Here is a 21058-nt window from a genome sequence, read left to right as displayed (position 1 = left end):
TTGTTGTACCAATGTATAATGACAATAAAAGGCATTCTGATTCTGATTCTGAATATTGTTTTGCACTTAATTTACAATGTTATGTGGAAAACTTTACCTTAACCCCTTAATGCCCGAATTTATATAGCTGTATATAAAAAATGTTTTGTGTGTGTTTTTGCCTTTAAGTAGATGGTAAATAATGTTGAGATTATTAATTTCACTTTTGCACAAAAACTAGATAGTAATATTGGGTATTCTGGTAATGACTTTATGTTATAATGTTATAATAATAATGACGGTATGTTGCAAATTTGCGACAACGGGCATACTGGTCAATTTGGTAAGTTGCATATTTGAGTCAGAGATTGTAGCATATATGCAACAATGGGCGTTAAGGGGTTAACTTTATCAATTAAATTCAATGTTTTATTTCTTAGAGTGTAGCATTTAACCCACAACCAGCCAAAAGGTTTGAAAGACACATTTTTGTGAAAATAATAATTAAAGAGTACACTTTTTATAGTCAAAATTTTTTTTTAACATAAATTATCTTATTTTAAAAGTTCTGACAGTCCTGGAAGCAACCATGTGCGCCAAACACAATCAAGACAAAAGAACGAAACCTAAGCTCAAAATATTGATATTTTTTCAAAATCAATTTATTTTGCATGTTTTGTTGAAAAAAAAAAGGTTAAAAATAAGATTGCTTGTTTATCTACATTCTGTTAAAAATTTTAAGCTCCTCGGTCCAACAAAAAAAAAGCTCTGTAATTATCGCTGTTTCAACTAATTACTATAACTGGCCACATCTTTATCGAATTTTCACAGTGAGCTGGTGTTGCTTCACCTTGAGATATTTAATTCAATGATGTGTGAACCAGAGTCTGATAATCAATATGATAGAGAGAACCCTCTAGACTTCAACGGCATGTTGTAAAAAGTAAAATAAGTCTTCTCCCAAATGTGGCCAGAGAACCTTAATTTAGCTTTTCTACCATTATATTTCTTTTGCCGAGTAAAGTTGCGTTCATGTAGCAAGGTATAGCAAGGTATTTACACTCCATCAACAAATGTATTTAAATGTATTGACTTGTGCGCAGACACCATGCATCTGAAATCAATGAGAATTTAATTAATGAATCTGAAGACAGGCAGAAGCATCCTGAACCGTGGGAAGCAATTCTTTTTTTTTTTTTTTTTTTTGGAAGGAATTTTTATGAAAATCTTATTGCATACAGAGCCTTGTTAAGCATTGTATTCTGCTATTAAATGTGCTAAACACAAGCACTTGCTGATAATGGAGGGAATGTTGCTGCCAAAAATGTATTTAACACAAGTCCTAATCATGCTGCAAAAGATGACAGACTTTTCAGCTGACTATCACCCTTATAATTTTACATTTTGCTTGAAAATATGCACATAGAATGCAGGGCCAACACATATGTGTGTGTGTGTGTGTGTGTGTGTGTGTGTGTGTGTGTGGTGTGTGTGTGTGTGTGTGTGTGTGTGTGTGTGTGTGTGTGTGTGTGTGTGTGTGTGTGTGTGTGTGTGTGGTGGGGGTGGAGTATTACTTCCAGATTATTACTATTATTAGCTGCAACATCACATTTTGTTTCATTTCAAACATACTAGCTTTTGAGGTGAGATTTACTAAATGTCAAAAAACTAAGAAATACAAATAACATCAAACAGCATCTTAACAGCTCAGAAGGACCCCCCCCCCCCCCATCAGAAAATTCTGGCTACGGCCCTGCAGCCTGAACCTGATACTAGATTAGATGAGAAGCCTGATATTAGATCCGAGGGTTATAAAGATGCTTAATAATACTTTGGGTCAACATTCAGATGATATATTCCATAAACAAATTTATAGAAACAAGCAATTTTTCAATCAAGTTAGAGCAAAAACATTATATGCAATGTAGTGTAAGGGGCAATGCTTCAATGTTCAGATGACTTTCCAACGTGCATGAATAAAATCTGGTGTAAACACCACAAAATGTTCGCATTAGCAAATTTGCTTTGCATCGTAAACATTCTTAAATATTTAAGCATTCCCATAAAAACTCTATCAGCCGGCTCAGTCCAGCATTATCTGCAGCAGGATCGGCCTTTTACAAACCAGTATCAGGCCAACTCTATAAAACACGTACGACACCAACTCCAGCAAGGAGCAACAAGTTCTGTCATGAACCCAGTGACACCATGTCCTGCAGTGCCGGCTGCGTCCACCAGATGGAGACATTTCCCTTTTAAAAAAACTGTTTTCAAAACAAGCTACTGCTCCCTGATGCAAAGTAGGGGAACAAACTTTTGAAGTGCATTTGGGAGTGCAAGAATTTGGCTTTAAAAGCACCTGAATGGAGGACACGCACTTCACAGTTTCCAGTTCAGCTCCTCTGAGTGCCGACTCTCTGATGACAGATGGACTTGCAGATATTTTGGGAGCCTGATCTGTTTAGAAGTAGAGAGGCCTCAGCACCTCCCATGTGCTCAAACCAGAGAGGGTTGACGGGGAAGGAGATGAGGGAGGAAGAGGGTGAGAGAATGAGTGAGGAGGGAGCATAAAAGTGAGAGTGAGTGACAGTGGGGAGCAAAAGGAAAAGAGGAAGGGGGGGGTGTTTTTATCCTCATGTGCACTCAGTCAGAGGGGTCAGTGAGTGCGAGTGTTCCTGGACTGACTGTCAAAACAGGGCAGCGACCACAGACACGTGCACGTGTACGACATGCACATGTGCATGTGTCTGTGGTCGCTGCACAAGTGTCCAGGAAGCTTTTCAATAACAACACAGAGCAGCAGCAGCAGCAGCAAACACCGTCTTTAGAGAACTGCGTCACTGCATCGCCAGCATGCGCTCCTCTCCAAAGCGTGTGCATGCAAAGTGTGTAAAAGTGGAGTCTGTGGTGCAGAAGAGCAACAAGAAACTGCTCACTTACCAGGTAGAGGAGGAACATGTGCAGGCCGGTGCCAAGGCCCACCGAGGACAGGATGCCCAGGCCGAGCCAGTAGGCGCACCACAACGTCGTCTTCTCCACATAACGCACATACTGCAGAGGCCAGAGAGAGGGACAGTCAACCACATGCACACACACATGCACAGAGCGAGAGCAAAACAAGAGGGAGGGAGGCAGAAGCTCAGTGTGAGAGAAGGTACGCAAAAGCGTGCAAAACACAGGGCACTTTAAAGGGTGGGAGAGGGCAAGTGAGTGGTGGAGGAAGAGAGAAAGACAAGAGAGAAACAGAGAGAGGGAGAGGGTGTTGTTGAGTTTAGAGGACAGAGCCGTAGGGTAGGAGTGTTCAGAAGAACGCCACTATTATTCTTTATGGTGGCAGCCAGCTCTTACACAACTCCAAAAATCCCACAAGCCAAAACTTCTCTCACATGCTTCCTGCATCGCCTGTTCTGCACCACAACTACGACATTTACACCTTCACCTATAGATCGCTATGGCAGGTGGTTCCCAGGAGGAAGTGTGGCTTGTGTAGATTACGGGAACAGGGGAGGGGAGTACAGGGGTGGGAGCGAGGCCGTGCAAGGACTCCATTTCCCAGGAAACCTGGCAAAACAAAAACAGCACGTCCTGCCTCACTCTTTGCTGGCAGAGAGCTGAGCAACTCAGCAGCAGCCAACAGCGATTGTTATGTGTGGTTACTGAGAACAGATTACACAACTGGGTGTTTGGCATTTGGAAAAAAAAAACTGGCACCGAGTTTCAAAATACGACAGCTAAAGGCAGGAAAAAGAAGAAGTGGGGGGGCAAAAAGGAAGGGTTCTCAAAAGACCTACAGCACAGTACACACTGTGTTACTAGTACTTTCTCACAAATGAGTAGATGAGTAAACATGGTTAAAAAGTGATTTGGCACATGTGATGATGTTCTTGTAAATGGTCCTCCAAAAGTACTGGAACACTTGGTATTTGTTTATGGTATTTCAAATACAAAAAATAAAAAAATTCTAAAATTATCTTCCTTAAACTGAAAGTGAAAGCAAATATATACAACTTGATATAAATTAATTAAAAATATGAAAGCCAAGATGATGGGTTGCATAAGTAATCACTTTTATTGCCAGTATTCTTCAGACAAGTCAGGGGATGGATACATGAACATTTCCAAGTCTTGGACTTTATATCGGTTATGTAGAAATACAAACAGTATGGCACTCTATGGTAAATCTGCATGGAGTAGACAGTTCTCAAAAACTGACTGTACAAGAAGGAGAAGAGTGAGGAAAGCCACCAAGACACCCCCAGACAACCCAGCAGAAGTTATAGGCTTCTGTTGCTGTGATTGGAGAAACTGTTTTGCATTTTGTAGCACCAGTTACAGCTGCATGTTGAAGTGATATAGATGAGGATGTTCTTAAAAAGAAGACCTGAAAGTTCAGCTACAAGTTGCCAGAAGGTACATCTGAGATGCAAGCCTAGACTTGACGTTTTGGTGAAAGAAAATCCTTCTCTGCTCCACTTCATCATGAACTGGTGATACAAAATTCAAAACAAACAATGTGCACAATTTCTCCAATCACAGCCATATAAGCCTATAACTTCTTCTGGGTTGTCTAGGTGTCTTGGTGGCTTTCCTCACTTTTCACTGTCTACTCCATGCAGATTTACCATAGAGTGCCATACTGTTTATATTTCTTTATTATTGATGTAAATAAAGTCCAAGATGTATTCAGTGACCTGGAAATGTTCATGTATCCATCCCCTGACTTGTCTGTAGAAAACTGGCAATAAAACTGATTATTTAGAGGTATCATACCAAAGCGTCCATCTTGGATTTTATATTTTTTGAAATACCAAGTGTTCCAATACTTTTGGAGGGCACTGTATGTATCCTCTCAGGAAATTCATCTGAGTTTCTACAGAACCAATGGCACAATCATAGATTGTTTTTTCCTTTGCAACTTCACAACTGTAGAGCAGGTGGTTTGGTGGGATAAGGAGTAGAGTCTGTAGACCTCAGTGTGATTCACGGTAATGGTACCTATCTGTATCTATGGACAAGACACTTCATCTGCATTGTCCCCAGTCCATTCAGCTGTAAGTAGGTACCAACTTTGGCTGGGGAAGTGACCTGCATTGGAGTGGTGTCCCATCCATGGACAGCTGTAGGCTCCCACCATCTTCATGCTACATAATCCAGGGATAAGCACCAACAATACCTCAGGTGTTGTGAAAGTGTCGTGACACGGACCCACAACAGGGGGCGTTAATGAACGGACAATGGATAAGCCAAAAAGTAACAATTTAATGTTGTGAATCGCACAACAACGTACAGACAATAACAATATGGTGGACTGTCAATCATACACCAGGTGACGTGTGGGCAGGCTCGACGATAGAAGACGCCTGGAGAGAGAAGAGCTGGAACCCCACACAGCTTCCAACACCAACGGAGCTGAAGAACACCGGAGCCGCCAAGCCCTGCGCCCCCAGGTGGCCGCTGTCTTCAGCAGTCAGACCCGGTACGCTGGCAGAGAACAGAGGACAGTCCAGATGAGTGTGAGTTCGCACACCAGTAATCCCACAGTCTGTATTAGTAAAGGAGGGAAATACCTCACCTCCTCCCATCACACCACACTCGTGCAGCTCCTGGTCAACCACTTATCTGGGTTGGGGTGTGAGGCGAAGCCGTCGCTGTCACACCAAACGCCAATCCTCCAGATAAGGAAAAACTCCAGGAAAACGGCTGGCAAATAGAAGTTCAGGTCTAACACACACAGTGTCAGGCAGCAGAGAAATGACCTGAATGGTAGTTGATTTCTCGGCGAGGAGGTGGAGTTGCAGTCCGGTCTTTTGTAGTGGTGGTGATGGGTGACAGCTTGTGTTGATTACTGACAGCTGTCACCTCAGCAAAAGGCTACGCCCTCTCCCTGCTTGCAGCCCGCACTTCAAGCAGGGCGCCATCTTGTGGTGGTGGGCCAGCAGTACCTCCTCTTCAGCGGCCTCCACACAACATCAGGGACATCTACAGAATAGGAAGCCTTCTCTCTTCTACTGTTGCCACAGTCCAGGTTTGCGATTGTCCTGAATCAACACTAATATCCAGGCTTTCACTGACTTGTGTCCTCAAATCTGCACTGCACTTTGACATAATTATATTCATTATATAATTTCAACTAAAATATGCTTTGGGAGAAAACTAAAATAACAAAAACTCCAGCATTTCAAAGCTTCAATATTCAAATATTTATGGACCCAGCTATATGTTTTCAATTTTTGTGGATGGTCACCACATCTAACCCCACATGCTGACAACACTGTGAACTGATGATGATCAGAGTTGATGCATTGACCCCCTCGCTAGATTACAGAACGGTTATATAATACTACATATTTTTAGTCATCATTCACCTTCTGATGTGTTCCTTCAATCTGGTACACAATGACGAGGACAGTAAACAGGATCAGCACACCAAATACAGCCTGTCTTTGCTGCCAGAGCCTGGGTGAAGAAGAGGAGGATGAAGATGGAAAATGATGGATAGTGCAGAGGAGTCAAAGACAAAAGAATAAGCCATGCAAGGACAAAGATTAGTGTGTAAGAAGCAAGGAAGGAGAGTGAAAGTGAAGATGGAGAAAGTGAAAGACAGGAGGGAAAAGAGGAATTATTAGAAGGATGAATGAGGAAGTCTTAGCAGAAAGCAAGGGTGCTTTGTCATTGCAGCTTTAGAAGAGACCTGGAATTGAAGAAGATACTCCAGTTACAAGATTCTGCACCAATAGGACAATGTTCATGTGAATAGTACAGGGCATCCGGAAAGTATTCACAGTGCTTCACTTTTTCCACATTTTGTTATGTTACAGCCTAATTCCAAAACGGATGAAATTCATTTTTCCCCCTCAAAATTCTACACACAATACCCCATAATAACAATGTCAATAAAGTTTTGCAAATGTATTAAAAATAAAAATAAAAATAAAAAACTGGGAAATCACATGTACATAAGTCTTCACAGCCTTTGCCATGAAGCTCAAAATTGAGCTCAGTTTCATCCTGTTTCCACTGATCATCCTTATGGTGTTTCTACAGCTTAATTGGAGTCCACCTGGGGTAAATTCAGTTGATTGGACATGATTCGGAAAGACACAAACCTGTCTACATATAAGGTCCCACAGTTGACAGTCAGAGCACAAACCAAGCATGAAGTCAAAGGAATTGTCTGTAGACCTTCACAAGAGGATTGTCTCAAGGCACAAATCTGGGGAAGGGTACAGAAACATTTTTGCTGCTTTGACGGTCCCAATGAGCACAGTGGCCTCCATCATTCATAAACGGAAGAAATTTGGATCCACCAGGACTCTTCCTAGAGCTGGCCCCCCGTCTAAACTGAGCGATTGGGGGAGAAGGGCCTTAGTCAGGGAGGTAACCAATAACTTGATGGTCACTCTGTCAGAGCTCCAGCATTCCTCTGTGGAGAGAGGAGAACTTTCCAGGAGGACAACCATCTCCGCAGCAATCCACCAATCAGACCTGTATGGTAGAGTGGCCAGACAGAAGCCACTCCTTAGTAAAAGGCACATGGCAGCCCACCTGGAGTTTGACAAAAGGCAGCTGAAGGACTCTCAGACCAGGAGAAACAAAATTCTCTGGTCTGATGAGACAAAGGTTGAATTCCTTGGTGTGAATGCCAGGTGTCATGTTTGGATGAAACCAGGCACCATCCCTACAGTGAAGCATGGTGGTGGCAGCATCATGCTGTGGGGATGTTTCTCAGCAGCAGCAACTGGGAGACTCACCAGGCTTGAGCGCTCTTGACCTCAAACTAGTGCCATTGTCCTTTTTTCAGCAAGACAATGACTCTAAGCACACAGCCAAGATATCAAAGGAGTGGCTTCAGGACAATTCTGTGAATGTCCTTGAGTGGCCCAGCCAGAGTCCAGACCTCAATCCGATTGAACATCTTTAGAGAGATCTGAACCGACGTTCCCCATCCAACCTGATGAAGCTTGAGAGGTACTGCAATGAGGAATTGGTATAACTGCTCAAAGATAGGTGCACCAAGCTTGCTGCATCATATTCAAGAAGACTTGATGCTGTAATTGCTGTCAAAGGTGCATCAACAAAGTATTGAGTAAAGGGTGTGAATACTTATGTACATGTGATTTCTTAGTTTTTTATTTTTAATAAATCTGAAAAATTATTTTTAAAAAATCATGTTGTCATTATGGGGTGTTGTGAGTAGAATTTTGAGGAAAAAATTAATTTACTCTATTTTGGAATAAGGCCGTAACATAAAATGTGGAAAAAGTGAAGTGCTGTGAATACTTTCCGGATGCACCGTATGTTACATGTACCACATATAAACCGTTGGCAATTAAAACTGCAGCATATATCACCTGTAGAGCAGGTAGCTCAGTGGATAAGGAGCTGGACTGCAAATACATAGACTTGGATTTGTATCCTGCTCACGTTACCTGTTTGTGTGCTTGGACAAGACACTTAATCTACATTGTTGCAGTCCATCCAGCTGTAAATTGGTACTGGCCTTGGCTGGAGAAGCAACCTGCGTTGGGCTGGTGTCCCGTCCATGGGGGAGTTGTAGACTATCATCCACTTGATGCTACGGAATCCAGAGACAAGCACCAACACATCAGGGCCAATATCGGAGTTACTTCTTCTGTATACCACCTGACACCTTGTCCGGGCTCCGGAAAAATATCAAAAGCCCTCGCTTTGATGACAAAAAGGAAAGGAGTACTCTATCTCTTTCAGACTGCCTTACATATTGGCAGCATAATTATTTTACAGAGCGTTCAAGACAAAAACAATTAAAAATGGATCATAGCAATGACAAAATTGGTAAACTTGTCTTTCGGTGCCTCCTTTTTTTCTTTTGAGTTTGGCTGCCCCAGTTGCTCAGTCTGAGGCATACCTACTGGTATCTCCATATGCAACCTAAAATTAGAGTACAGTGAGAAGGAAAATCCTAAAGCACCAAGAGCACTGATGAATCTCAGCTGCAGGAATAAGGAAAAGTGCACAATAGTTACAAAACCTTTACCTCCCAGTGCATTACTTACCTCTGCATCCTTAGCAGCTCCCACCAATGAACTTAGGTATCAGAAAAATTTGTCTCGCCCCTTGGTCTCAAAGGAGAAGGAATGCGTGGAATGTGCATTGGTTTCCCCACCAATTTCCTGACACCTACATAAATGATCCATGCAGGACCTCCCAATCCCAGGGAAGGGTAGATTTCCATCGCAGTTACTGGTAAAAGCAGGGATAAACACAGCCTAGCCAACCATACACACTAAATAGGTTCTGGGAGCAAGAGGCTCCATTCCATCAGGGATGGCACCATGAGCGCAGGTCAAGATAATTTGAGAAGAAACTGATTAATTAATTTGCACAAATAGAGTCCACATGTTGGGTTTGAACCCACAACATTCTTGTATGTGAGGTGACAATCCCAGCCACTGCTCTACTGTGCCGCTCATTGTTTATACCAGCATTGTCCCACTTATACAACCCCTGGCAAAAATTATGGAATCACCGGCCTCGGAGGATGTTCATTCAGTTGTTTAATTTTGTAGAAAAAAAAGCAGATCACAGACATGACACAAAACTAAAGTCATTTCAAATGGCAACTTTCTGGTTCTAAGAAACACTATAAGAAATCAGGAAAAAAAAAAAATTGTGGCAGTCAGTAACGGTTACTTTTTTAGACCAAGCAGAGGGAAAAAAAATATGGAATCACTCAATTCTGAGGAAAAAAATTATGGAATCGTGAAAAACAAAAGAACGCTCCAACACATCACTAGTATTTTGTTGCACCACCTCTGGCTTTTATAACAGCTTGCAGTCTGAGGCATGGACTTAATGAGTGACAAACAGTACTCTTCATCAATCTGGCTCCAACGTTCTCTGATTGCTGTTGCCAGATCAGCTTTGCAGGTTGGAGCCTTGTCATGGACCATTTTCTTCAACTTCCACCAAAGATTTTCAATTGGATTAAGATTTGGACTATTTGCAGGCCATGACATTGACCCTATGTGTCTTTTTGCAAGGAATGTTTTCACAGTTTTTGCTCTATGGCAAGATGCATTATCATCTTGAAAAATGATTTCATCATCCCCAAACATCCTTTCAATTGATGGGATAAGAAAAGTGTCCAAAATATCAATGTAAACTTGTGCATTTATTGATGATGTAATGACAGCCATCTCCCCAGTGCCTTTACCTGACATGCAGCCCAATATCATCAATGACTGTGGAAATTTACGTTCTCTTCAGGCAGTCATCTTTAGAAATCTCATTGGAATGGCACCAAACAAAAGTTCCAGCATCATCACCTTACCCAATGCAGATTTGAGATTCATCACTGAATATGACTTCATCCAGTCAGTCCACGATTGCTTTTCCTTAGCCCATTGTAACCTTGTTTTTTTCTGTTTAGGTGTTAATGATGGCTTTCGTTTAGCTTTTCTGTATGTAAATCCCATTTCCTTTAGGCAGTTTCTTACAGTTCGGTCACAGACGTTGACTCCAGTTTCCTCCCATTCGTTCCTCATTTGTTTTGTTGTGCATTTTCAATTTTTGAGACATATTGCTTTAAGTTTTCTGTCTTGACGCTTTGATGTCTTCCTTGGTCTACCAGTATGTTTGCCTTTAACAACCTTCCCATGTTGTTTGTATTTAGTCCAGAGTTTAGACACAGCTGACTGTGAACAACCAACATCTTTTGCAACATTGTGTGATGATTTACCCTCTTTTAAGAGTTTGATAATCCTCTCCTTTGTTTCAATTGACATCTCTCGTGTTGGAGCCATGATTCATGTCAGTCCACTTGGTGCAACAGCTCTCCAAGGTGTGTTCACTCCTTTTTAGATGCAGACTAACAAGCAGATCTGATTTGATGGAGGTGTTAGTTTTGGGGATGAAAATTTACAGGGTGATTCCATAATTTTTTCCTCAGAATTGAGTGATTCCATATTTTTTTCCCTCTGCTTGGTCTAAAAAAGTAACCGTTACTGACTGCCACAATTTTTTTTCCTGATTTCTTATAGTGTTTCTTAAAGCCAGAAAGTTGCCATTTGAAATGACTTTAGTTTTGTGTCATGTCTGTGATCTGCTTTTTTTCGACAAAATTAAACAACTGAATGAACATCCTCCGAGGCCGGTGATTCCATAATTTTTGCCAGGGGTTGTATTTCAATTACAGGAGCCACACTGATGACCAGTAGGTGGCCATCCTTGCCATCTAAACGCTGTGCTATCAGTTACAAACTACTTCTAAGAACATGAACATGTGAGCTTGTGTTCTTTTGTAGACTAAGCTAAAACTTATTTACATGTATCCACCTTCAGCAGTTACAGCATGTGCTGAAGAGTGAACGGTAGCTTCTCTCCATCAGAACACTGCGTGTAGTGCCTGCGGTTCACCACATCCTCTTGTAGTTTTGAAAATAAACACGTTGTCCTCACCGCAAAGGCCTCACCGAGTGTACAAGCTGACCTTATTTTTGGCCCTCTTTGTCAATATACTGTAGATTTCTTGAAGTTTACATCAGCTAGACTTCTTGTTGGTCTTCAAGATGTGTTGCCTTTCATCCAACTGATGTTTGCGGTTGTCCAATTGAGGTGGAATAAACTTCTAGATACCTCCTACGAGGATGACTGATTCATTGACAGTCAACGAGGATTATTTGGTGTATAAAAAGCATGTTGCACAACATAGGGAAGGTGACGCTGAAGCAGGAGCTGTTGCAAGATGGGCTGATACCGATGCTTTGTTGTGTGCAAGTGAGGTAACAACAGCAATGAAGGAGGAAAAAGCTTTTATGTTCCAAAATACTGCAATGATGGAGCATAATGACGAGACGGAAAACAAGCAAATCCTGTGATTGAGCTTGTGCTGTGTCTGAGGTTTCACTATATCTCCATCTGAAGACTAAACTATTACAGAGGAGCCTTTCTGGGCTGATAGCACCAAGGACACCTTCTGTCTGAGGTTGTGAATTTCTGCTTTTGTCTGTCTCTGATGGACAGGAAGAGTATGAAGGCCGTTACTCCCAACAACAACCACCACAATATCTTCCTGTGTTTGCCCAGAGCATTAAAAAATGGAAGCATACACATACTCAATGACAGAATTCTAATTTTAATATTAGCCTCTGTCTTAAAATAAGGAAAAAATCTTGTTCCTTTGCTTGGATGATTTGAAATCCATTGTCTTTCCTTGTTACTGATTAAATACAGCTTGATATTAGCTGGAAAAAAACGTATTAAGAAAAAGTGAGATACATTTTCCCAAAATAAGACATGTTTTCTTATGTAAAAAAAAAAATGCTTGACAAGATTATTTTTCTATTTAGACAAAAATAAAGTCAAATTTTCTTTAAACAACTCATTTTTTACTTTCTTAGATACAGTTTTTGCAGTGCCCTTTCTGCTGATCCAGAACTTAATAAAGTTTTGATGTCCAACAGGAAATGAACCTCCAAAATGCTGACAGGTCTTCTGCTAATTTTAGTTTAATGAATTGCAAACAGCCCTTGAGGATCAAACGCCTTCATTTAAATTGTATTTTGTGGAGCAAAAAGTCTTCTTCAAATGGTGACACCAAGCTTCAGGAAAATAAAAACAAATGAGGCCGCTTCATACAACTTCAGCTGACATCACATGGCCTCTTCTGCATCATATCTCAGATGTTAATATTGTCCATGTTTATTGGTTTACATGACCAGTTAGAGCAGAGGCCACAGGGCAGAAAACTGGGATTTTGAACAAGGTATTGCACTTAAAAATATGAGAAAATGTATTTTATATGAATGTAAATTAGGCTGTGATTTTATAAGTTGCTTGTGGTGAAAATTTCAAACACACTGAGAGACTCACTGACCTCATCAGTGACAATCATGTCCCCTGGGAGTGTATGGGTTTGAGAGGTATTAGGTTCATACAAGAAACAGATCAATTCTAGGCTAAAGTCTCCCATGTGCCTTCTGGCAAATTCTATTTTACTGCTTATTGCGTCAATTTGATTTGTTTATTGGTATGCTTATGTTAACTGTTTCAAATTTTAACTAATTTGTTGACGCGGTGGCCAGAACCTGCTCTTGTGAAGCATCTTGGGGTGACTTGGAAATGTTCAAATATCCACCATCTGTCTAAAGAAAGCTGACATCAAAAGTGATGATGTGTACATATTTAGTTTCTCCAATTACTTAAGGGCTCTGAAAATGCAGGGATTGTGTATAAAATGACCCATAATTCCTAAATGGTTGGCATGTTTTTTTTTGTTGTTAAATCCCTTGAATTAAGGCTGAAAGTCAACACTACAATCATATCTTTATTGTTTCATTTTATGTTCACTGTGGTGATGTACAAAGGCAAAACTTGCAAAAATGTCATTACTCTCCAAATAGTTATGGGCCAAATCAATGAATTCTGTAGCCATTCCTGATCTTTGGTGATACATTAGTTTGAGCAGCACACATCCTCATTGTGATGAGGTTGGGTGGCCAGCTCCTATTCTCATCACCCTTTTATCTCCCAAACTGAAATCAGTCAACAGGAGGGGGCATCAGGCGCCAGTCCCACCCAGAACGTTAACCCATGACCGCCACACCCCTCAAAATGGACCTTACCTCCATAACCACTCTTGAAGGGTGCTGAGCAGCTCCAAAGTGAAGTAGTAGAGCGTGAGCAGAGGTTTCTTCCATAACACCAGAGAATCACATTCCCCCTGGTTGCTCTGCTTCCCCTCATCCACAGGCAGCACTGAATCTGGACAAGCACAACATAAATGTTGGAAGAAAGACTGTCAATTAGACAGTGGTGGGCACAGATAACCAAAAAATTAACTTCGATAACAGATAATCAGATAACTGAAAAGTTATCTTTGATAAAGTTAAACAGATAAACCACCCAAAAATGTATCGGAAGTTACAGATAACCAATAAATTCCAGTATTATCTCTGGTACATTTGCAACTACTAACAAGCTGAATTTGAGTTTTAACACCACAATTGCTTTTTTCATTCATGCAAGAATTTTTTTGGACCAAGTTTCAGGTTAATCACGCGTCCTGCATCGTGTAGTGTACATGGAGTAACAAGCTGCGTTTAACATCTCACGACCACCTCCTGATTGCTGATCATATGGTCAGATGAAAATCAAACCTGTTTGATATTATTCTCTATCCTGCTGCTGAAGAGCTACAAGCATCCAACCGCTCGCTCTGTGCATGTGCAAACACCGCAGACCTGTCTTGTAATGGGTTTTTTTTGTTGTTGTTGTTTTGTTTTGTTTTTAAACTTAATTTGTAAAAAAAAATAAAAATAAAAATTTGCAAAGCCAAAAAGTTGATTTGACAACCATCTGATATAACCGGGGTCAAAATAAATAGAACACTGCCATCTACTGGTGCCCAGATGCTTAGTACTTAGGGCGAATACTGCCATGAACACTACTGGCCAGTAGATGGGAGTAGAGGCCCGAAAACTTGCCAAAACAAAATTCCAGACAATCCGTGTCTGCTACATTTAAGATGCGTGGAATTTAACAAATGAAAATACAATAACGTCTATAAACCCAGAGAATATATTCACGAGACTTTTAGGCACTAGAGTTTAATGCTGCTGTCCGTGGAGCCTGAAGAGAGTGTCTGAAATGCATTTGTCCTGTCGTGAACGTACTGAGTCCGATAATTTTTAGATCGCTAACATGTTTTTATAGGTGAAGTGAATAAATCTTAATCAGTTAGAATCTTTTGTTAAGTCTGATATTAAAGATTTTAGCGCTTACCTGTTAAATGTTTTGTAGCAGATAAACAGCCCTGGTCTCTGTAAACAGAACTGAGCTGGTTTCAGGAGAAACCCCTCTGTCCTCTGCAGTCAGAGAAGAGCTGGTCACAACATAATTGCTCTTGACACCATACTAACTTAATGGCAATATCACCCAAGTCATCCAGAGCCATACAGTTTTAACTTATTTTAACAAAAATTTTAACAAAACTAATTTCAGACATGTTATTTAAATTACAGTCACTTCTGCAGTTTTATAAATTGAAAACATCAGCTATATGTTTTAGTTTTAAAGTATTGCACTAATTTTGAGGTTTTAGTGTGGATATGCTGTGTCCAGGTGCATTATGGGTAATCTCACTACAGTCACGACAAGAGAAATGCATTTGAGATGCTCTGATCAGGCTCCACATGGACAACAGCATTAAACTCTTTGTATATTGTGCCTAAAACTCTTGTGAGAATAAATTCTCAGGGTTTATAGACATTGTTATTGTGTTTGTTTTATGTAAAAATGCCAGAAGAAGCTCAGGTTGCTTCTCCATGCAGATTAAACGTAGCACACGGATAATATGGAATATTTGTTTTGGAAAGTTTTCACGGCCTCTACTGCCATCTACTGGCCAGTAGTGTTAATGGCAGTATTCACCCTAAGTATTGAGATATCCAATTCTTTGCACAACTGAGAGTTGTGGCAGACTCTTGCAGCAGCTAAAGAAATAAAAATGTACATTTTGGTTGTATAATGTTCATTTATAATTGTCGTTATGGATTTTGTTGTTTAAACAGCAGCAATTCTCTGGCACGTAAAAAAAAAAAACTGGTATGCAAAGGATTATGGATAAGGGTCTGAGTGTCTGGGCGCCAATAGATGGCAGTGTTCTATGGATTTTGACCCCGGTTATATCAGACGGTTGAAAAATCACAACTTGATTTTTGGCTTTTGTAAATGGCTTTTTTTTTTTTACATATGAATAAAATGGCATATTTTACAAAAGCACATTTATATGTAAATACCAACACACAAGTCACATCACATTAACGTGTTGGTTTTTACAAAGAATGAATGAGTCAACCAATCAGCAGAGGCTCATTTACCCATAATCCCTTTGGCATCTGTCTGTGTTTGTTAAAAACTTCAGAATTAGTGCATTATTTAAAATGAAAAGATATGTGTTATATTTTAACTTTGTACAAATGACAGAATTGACATTAATGGAGTTATTTTTAAAACATTTTTTAATCAAAACCATAAGTCAAAACTGCTTTATTTTCCAAGACCTCTGCCTCACGGTGGCACTGCGGTATCCTGTTAAGGAGTAATGGCTTGTTTTGTGTGTGTAGAGTTGAGCTTAGCTCCTCTCAACTACTTCATTGCTGCAGAATATGTAGTAAACAAGAGAATCCAGCAGTGAGCAGGGTGCACAAAGACAAAAGTTGTTGCAAGTGTACCAGAGACAATACTGAAAGTTAACGGTTAGCTGTAGCTTCCGATAAATTTTTGGGTGGTTTATCAGTTTATCTTTATAAAAGATAACTTTTCACTTAGCTGATTAGCTGTTATCTAAGATAACTTTTTGGTTAGCTGCACCCACCACTGACCGTTTCACATTTGGATGTATTACTCCACACCCTGACCAGTGTTCTGACGAGATGTCATTCCTGTCGAGAGGCCAGCCCTCCACCCAACTGCGCATGTGCATGCATGCGCAATATTGTCGGGACGAGGAACTGTCAATTTATGCGACGAGACACACAATTCAACAGAACACTGGCTGCGTGTGCTGCTACACAGATGTCATAATGGTGCTGTTAGCTGAGAGCAAGAGAGAGTAGTGTACCCTTGCCACTTCCGAAATGGGTTAATTTAAGCTACCATACGAAAGTAGTGATGTAGATTCTGACATAGAATTACCGTTTCACATTTGATGGATTACTCTGCACCCTGACCGCTGTTGAAGTGACGATGCCTCACAGCAAGCCTCGCCGACCGAATTACCTACAGAAAAATCCACTGTGCAAACGATGGAATTAGATTAGAATGGGAATAACCCCATTGTGTCTGATGAATTGCGGATGTTCATGCTGTTATACGGTTGCAAATTGAGCTTTACGGATATTTGTGACCAGCATGAATGTCTGCAAATCATCAGACACAAGGGGGTTATTCCCATTCTAATCGAATTCCATCGTCTGCATGGTTTATTTTTCTGTAAGTAATTGGGTTTGGTGAAGCTTACAACATTTCTCCATCTCGTCAGCTGCACTGAGTAATTCCGTATCAGAATCCACTTCAATACTTTGGTATGATTAAATTGACCCATTTCGGCATTGTTGTCGCTGCACTAGTTTCTCTTGCTCTCAGTTGACAGTGCCATTATTGACATCTGCATAGCAGCGCGGTCAAGGTGCGGAGTAATACATCAAATGTGAAACAGTCAAATATTTTGCCACCGTCAACGTGATATTTTATGGTCTGAAAACTTTACACGATTAACCAATCAAATTTGCGCAACAAATGTAATTGGATTAGAATGTGCATTTGAAGTATTTGAAAATGTCAGTTAAAGTAACTCGTTTTGATACAAATGGGACCAGATGACATATCTTTATGACCACGGTTGGGTTCAAACACCAGACTGCTCATATTTGAGACCACTGCTCTACAAGGTCAGCTAAAGGGGAAGACATCCCAACAACATTCCATGTTATTGAGGGAGTATCAAGTGTTTTTGGCCCGGGGGGGTAGAAATCTGGGAGCCACTGTAATAGTGTGGTACATGCAATGTTGTATTTCTGAATATGTGCAAACAGAACCAAAGAATGATTTATTTCAAATAAAATATTTTCAAGTCTTCATGAGTGTAATGTATTGCATGAATCTTTTATTATTATTATTATTATTTACCTATCTGCTGTCCGTTTTGCTCCTCATTTGCACCGTGATGCTTCTGCAAGAGCTCACCTTCTGCCCCACTGTCTGCCATCTCATCCATCAAAAAGGAGTCCCGGTGAGAGAAGAGACAAGTCTTCACATCACAAACAGCCACAGATAGACACACAAACTGTGTCAAACACGTGCATAAACATCCATAGTCGTGTCTGTGTGTGCTGGTACGCCCTGCAGACTACAAATAACCCAGTGCGGTTTAACCTAAAGATTACTTTAATAATAATAACTGTTCCGATTAGTTGCCTGGAAGGAAGATCATTTAAACCCTAGAGGCAGGCAGCCAGGACACGGAGGAATGTGTGCCAAAGACCAACTGATTTAATAACTCCAAGGTGACAAAACATAAATTATACAGTGGGATCTTCAACAAACAGTGAGGAAACAGGATTAAACGTCTGACAAAACATAGGACAGCATGGAGGAGAAACTGAACTATTGACTGAGAGCTGTGTAGGAGAAACCGGAAGGAAGAACTAACAGGTGCACATGAAATAACAGAACAACAAAGGGTGAGTGGAAAACATGATGAACAAAAACCAATCAACTCTGCTGATGAAGGGAAGTAAACATACGGAAATAAAAGACAACCTCAGGGGGAGACACGAACAAAGAATGAAGCATCCATGATAACAAACATACAAGATGATCACAAAGAAACCATGAACCAAAACCAGAATACAACAGGTCAAACGAGGAACTCAGAGCCCGAAGTACACATACAAAGCCCGAGGAACGCAGGGGCACAGACCAGGAGTGACACAGACACCAAAACGGATGATCCAAACATCTCACCAACTCAACACCTGACACACAAGACACAGAGAACAAACACAGGTAAAGTGCATAACACAAACACACGCAGGAGACGGGACGACAGGTGCACATGCACAGACACACACACCTGAGAACAGCAGGTGCACACAAAGGAACGCAAGAATCACACACAAATTCCAGAATAAAGACAAGACAGAGCACACACACAGATGACAGCCGGGAGCGCGTGTGTGCTTACACATACACCCACACGACTCGTGAGGCAGGGAAGCAGACACACACACAGGACCCAGAAAACAGGGAGGCAGACACACACTCACACAGGACTCAGAAAACAGGGAGGCAGACACACACTCACAAAACACCCAGAAAACACTGAGGCAGACACACACTCACACAGGACCCAGAAAACAGGGAGGCAGACACACACTCACACAGGACTCAGAAAACAGGGAGGCAGACACACACTCACAAAACACCCAGAAAACAGGGAGGCAGACACACACTCACATCGGACCCAGAAAACAGGGAGGCAAACACACACTCACACAGGACGCAGAAAACAGGGAGGCAAACACACACTCACACAGGACCCAGAAAACAGGGAGGCAAACACACACTCACACAGGACGCAGGAGGCAGACACACACTCACACAGGACCCAGAAAACAAGGAGGCAGACACACACACAGGACCCAGAAAACACTGAGGCAGACACACACTCACACAGGACCCAGAAAACAGGGAGGCAGACACACACTCACACAGGACCCAGAAAGCAGGGAGGCAGACACACACTCACACAGGACTCAGAAAACAGGGAGGCAGACACACACTCACAAAACACCCAGAAAACAGGGAGGCAGACACACACTCACATCGGACCCAGAAAACAGTGAGGCAGACACACACTCACACAGGACCCAGAAAACAGGGAGGCAAACACACACCCACACAGGATCCAGAAAACAGGGAGGCAAACACACACTCACACAGGACACAGGAGGCAGACACACACTCACACAGGACCCAGAAAACAGGGAGGCAAACACACACCCACACAGGATCCAGAAAACAGGGAGGCAAACACACACTCACACAGGACACAGGAGGCAGACACACACTCATACAGGACCCAGAAAATAGGGAGGCAAACACACACCCACACAGGACCCAGAAAACAGGGAGGCAAACACACACTCACACAGGACGCAGGAGGCAGACACACACTCACACAGGACCCAGAAAACAGGGAGGCAAACACACACCCACACAGGATCCAGAAAACAGGGAGGCAAACACACACTCACACAGGACACAGGAGGCAGACACACACTCATACAGGACCCAGAAAATAGGGAGGCAAACACACACCCACACAGGACCCAGAAAACAGGGAGGCAAACACACACTCACACAGGACGCAGGAGGCAGACACACACTCACACAGGACCCAGAAAGCAGGGAGGCAGACACACACACAGGACCCAGAAAACAGGGAGGAAGACACACACACAGGACCCAGAAAACAAGGAGGCAGACACACACTCACACAGGACCCAGAAAATAGGGAGGCAAACACACACTCACACAGGACGCAGGAGGCAGACACACACTCACACAGGACCCAGAAAATAGGGAGGCAAACACACACTCACACAGGACGCAGGAGGCAGACACACACTCACACAGGACCCAGAAAATAGGGAGGCAAACACACACCCACACAGGACCCAGAAAACAGGGAGGCAAACACACACTCACACAGGACGCAGGAGGCAGACACACACTCACACAGGACCCAGAAAACAGTGAGGCAAACACACACTCACACAGGACCCAGAAAACAGGGAGGCAGACACACACACACACACACACACACAGGACCCAGAAAACAGGGAGGCAGACACACACTCACATCGGACCCAGAAAACAGTGAGGCAGACACACACTCACACAGGACCCAGAAAACAGGGAGGCAGACACACACTCACACAGGACTCAGAAAACAGGGAGGCAGACACACACTCACACAGGACGCAGGAGGCAGACACACACTCACACAGGACTCAGAAAACAGGGAGGCAGACACACACTCACACAGGACGCAGGAGGCAAACACACACTCACACAGGACTCAGAAAACAGGGAGGCAGACACACACTCACACAGGACTCAGAAAACAGGGAGGCAGACACACACTCACACAGGACTCAGAAAACAGGGAGGCAGACACACACTCACACAGGACGCAGGAGGCAGACACACACTCACACAGGACCCAGAAAACAGGGAGGCAGACACAAACTCACACAGGACTCAGAAAACAGGGAGGCAGACACACACTCACACAAGACCCAGAAAACAGGGAGGCAGACACACACACTCACACAGGACCCAGAAAACAGTGAGGCAGACACACACTCACACAGGACGCAGGAGGCAGACACACACTCACACAGGACCCAGAAAATAGGGAGGCAAACACACACTCACACAGGATGCAGGAGGCAGACACACACTCACACAGGACCCAGAAAACAGGGAGGCAAACACACACCCACACAGGACCAAGAAAACAGGGAGGCAA

General features: G+C 42.2%; 1 protein-coding gene across 1 annotated transcript in view; it reads right to left on the bottom strand.

Moving 5' to 3' along the window:
* Positions 1 to 21058, bottom strand: part of LOC117518003 (vacuole membrane protein 1-like) — a 256471-nt gene that overhangs the window by 214738 nt on the left and 20675 nt on the right. The window contains exons 2-6 of the mRNA XM_034179118.1: positions 18487 to 18497; positions 17650 to 17770; positions 13584 to 13722; positions 6345 to 6435; positions 2920 to 3030 (exon numbers count right to left, since the gene is read on the bottom strand). Of these exons, the coding sequence (XP_034035009.1) occupies positions 2920 to 3030; positions 6345 to 6435; positions 13584 to 13722; positions 17650 to 17770; positions 18487 to 18497 (473 nt within the window). The remainder of the gene's footprint in view (positions 1 to 2919; positions 3031 to 6344; positions 6436 to 13583; positions 13723 to 17649; positions 17771 to 18486; positions 18498 to 21058) is intronic.

The sequence above is a fragment of the Thalassophryne amazonica genome, chromosome 9 (genome assembly GCF_902500255.1).
Source record: "Thalassophryne amazonica chromosome 9, fThaAma1.1, whole genome shotgun sequence".
Taxonomy (NCBI): Eukaryota; Metazoa; Chordata; class Actinopteri; order Batrachoidiformes; family Batrachoididae; genus Thalassophryne; species Thalassophryne amazonica.
This window is presented reverse-complemented; position numbering and strand designations above follow the sequence as displayed.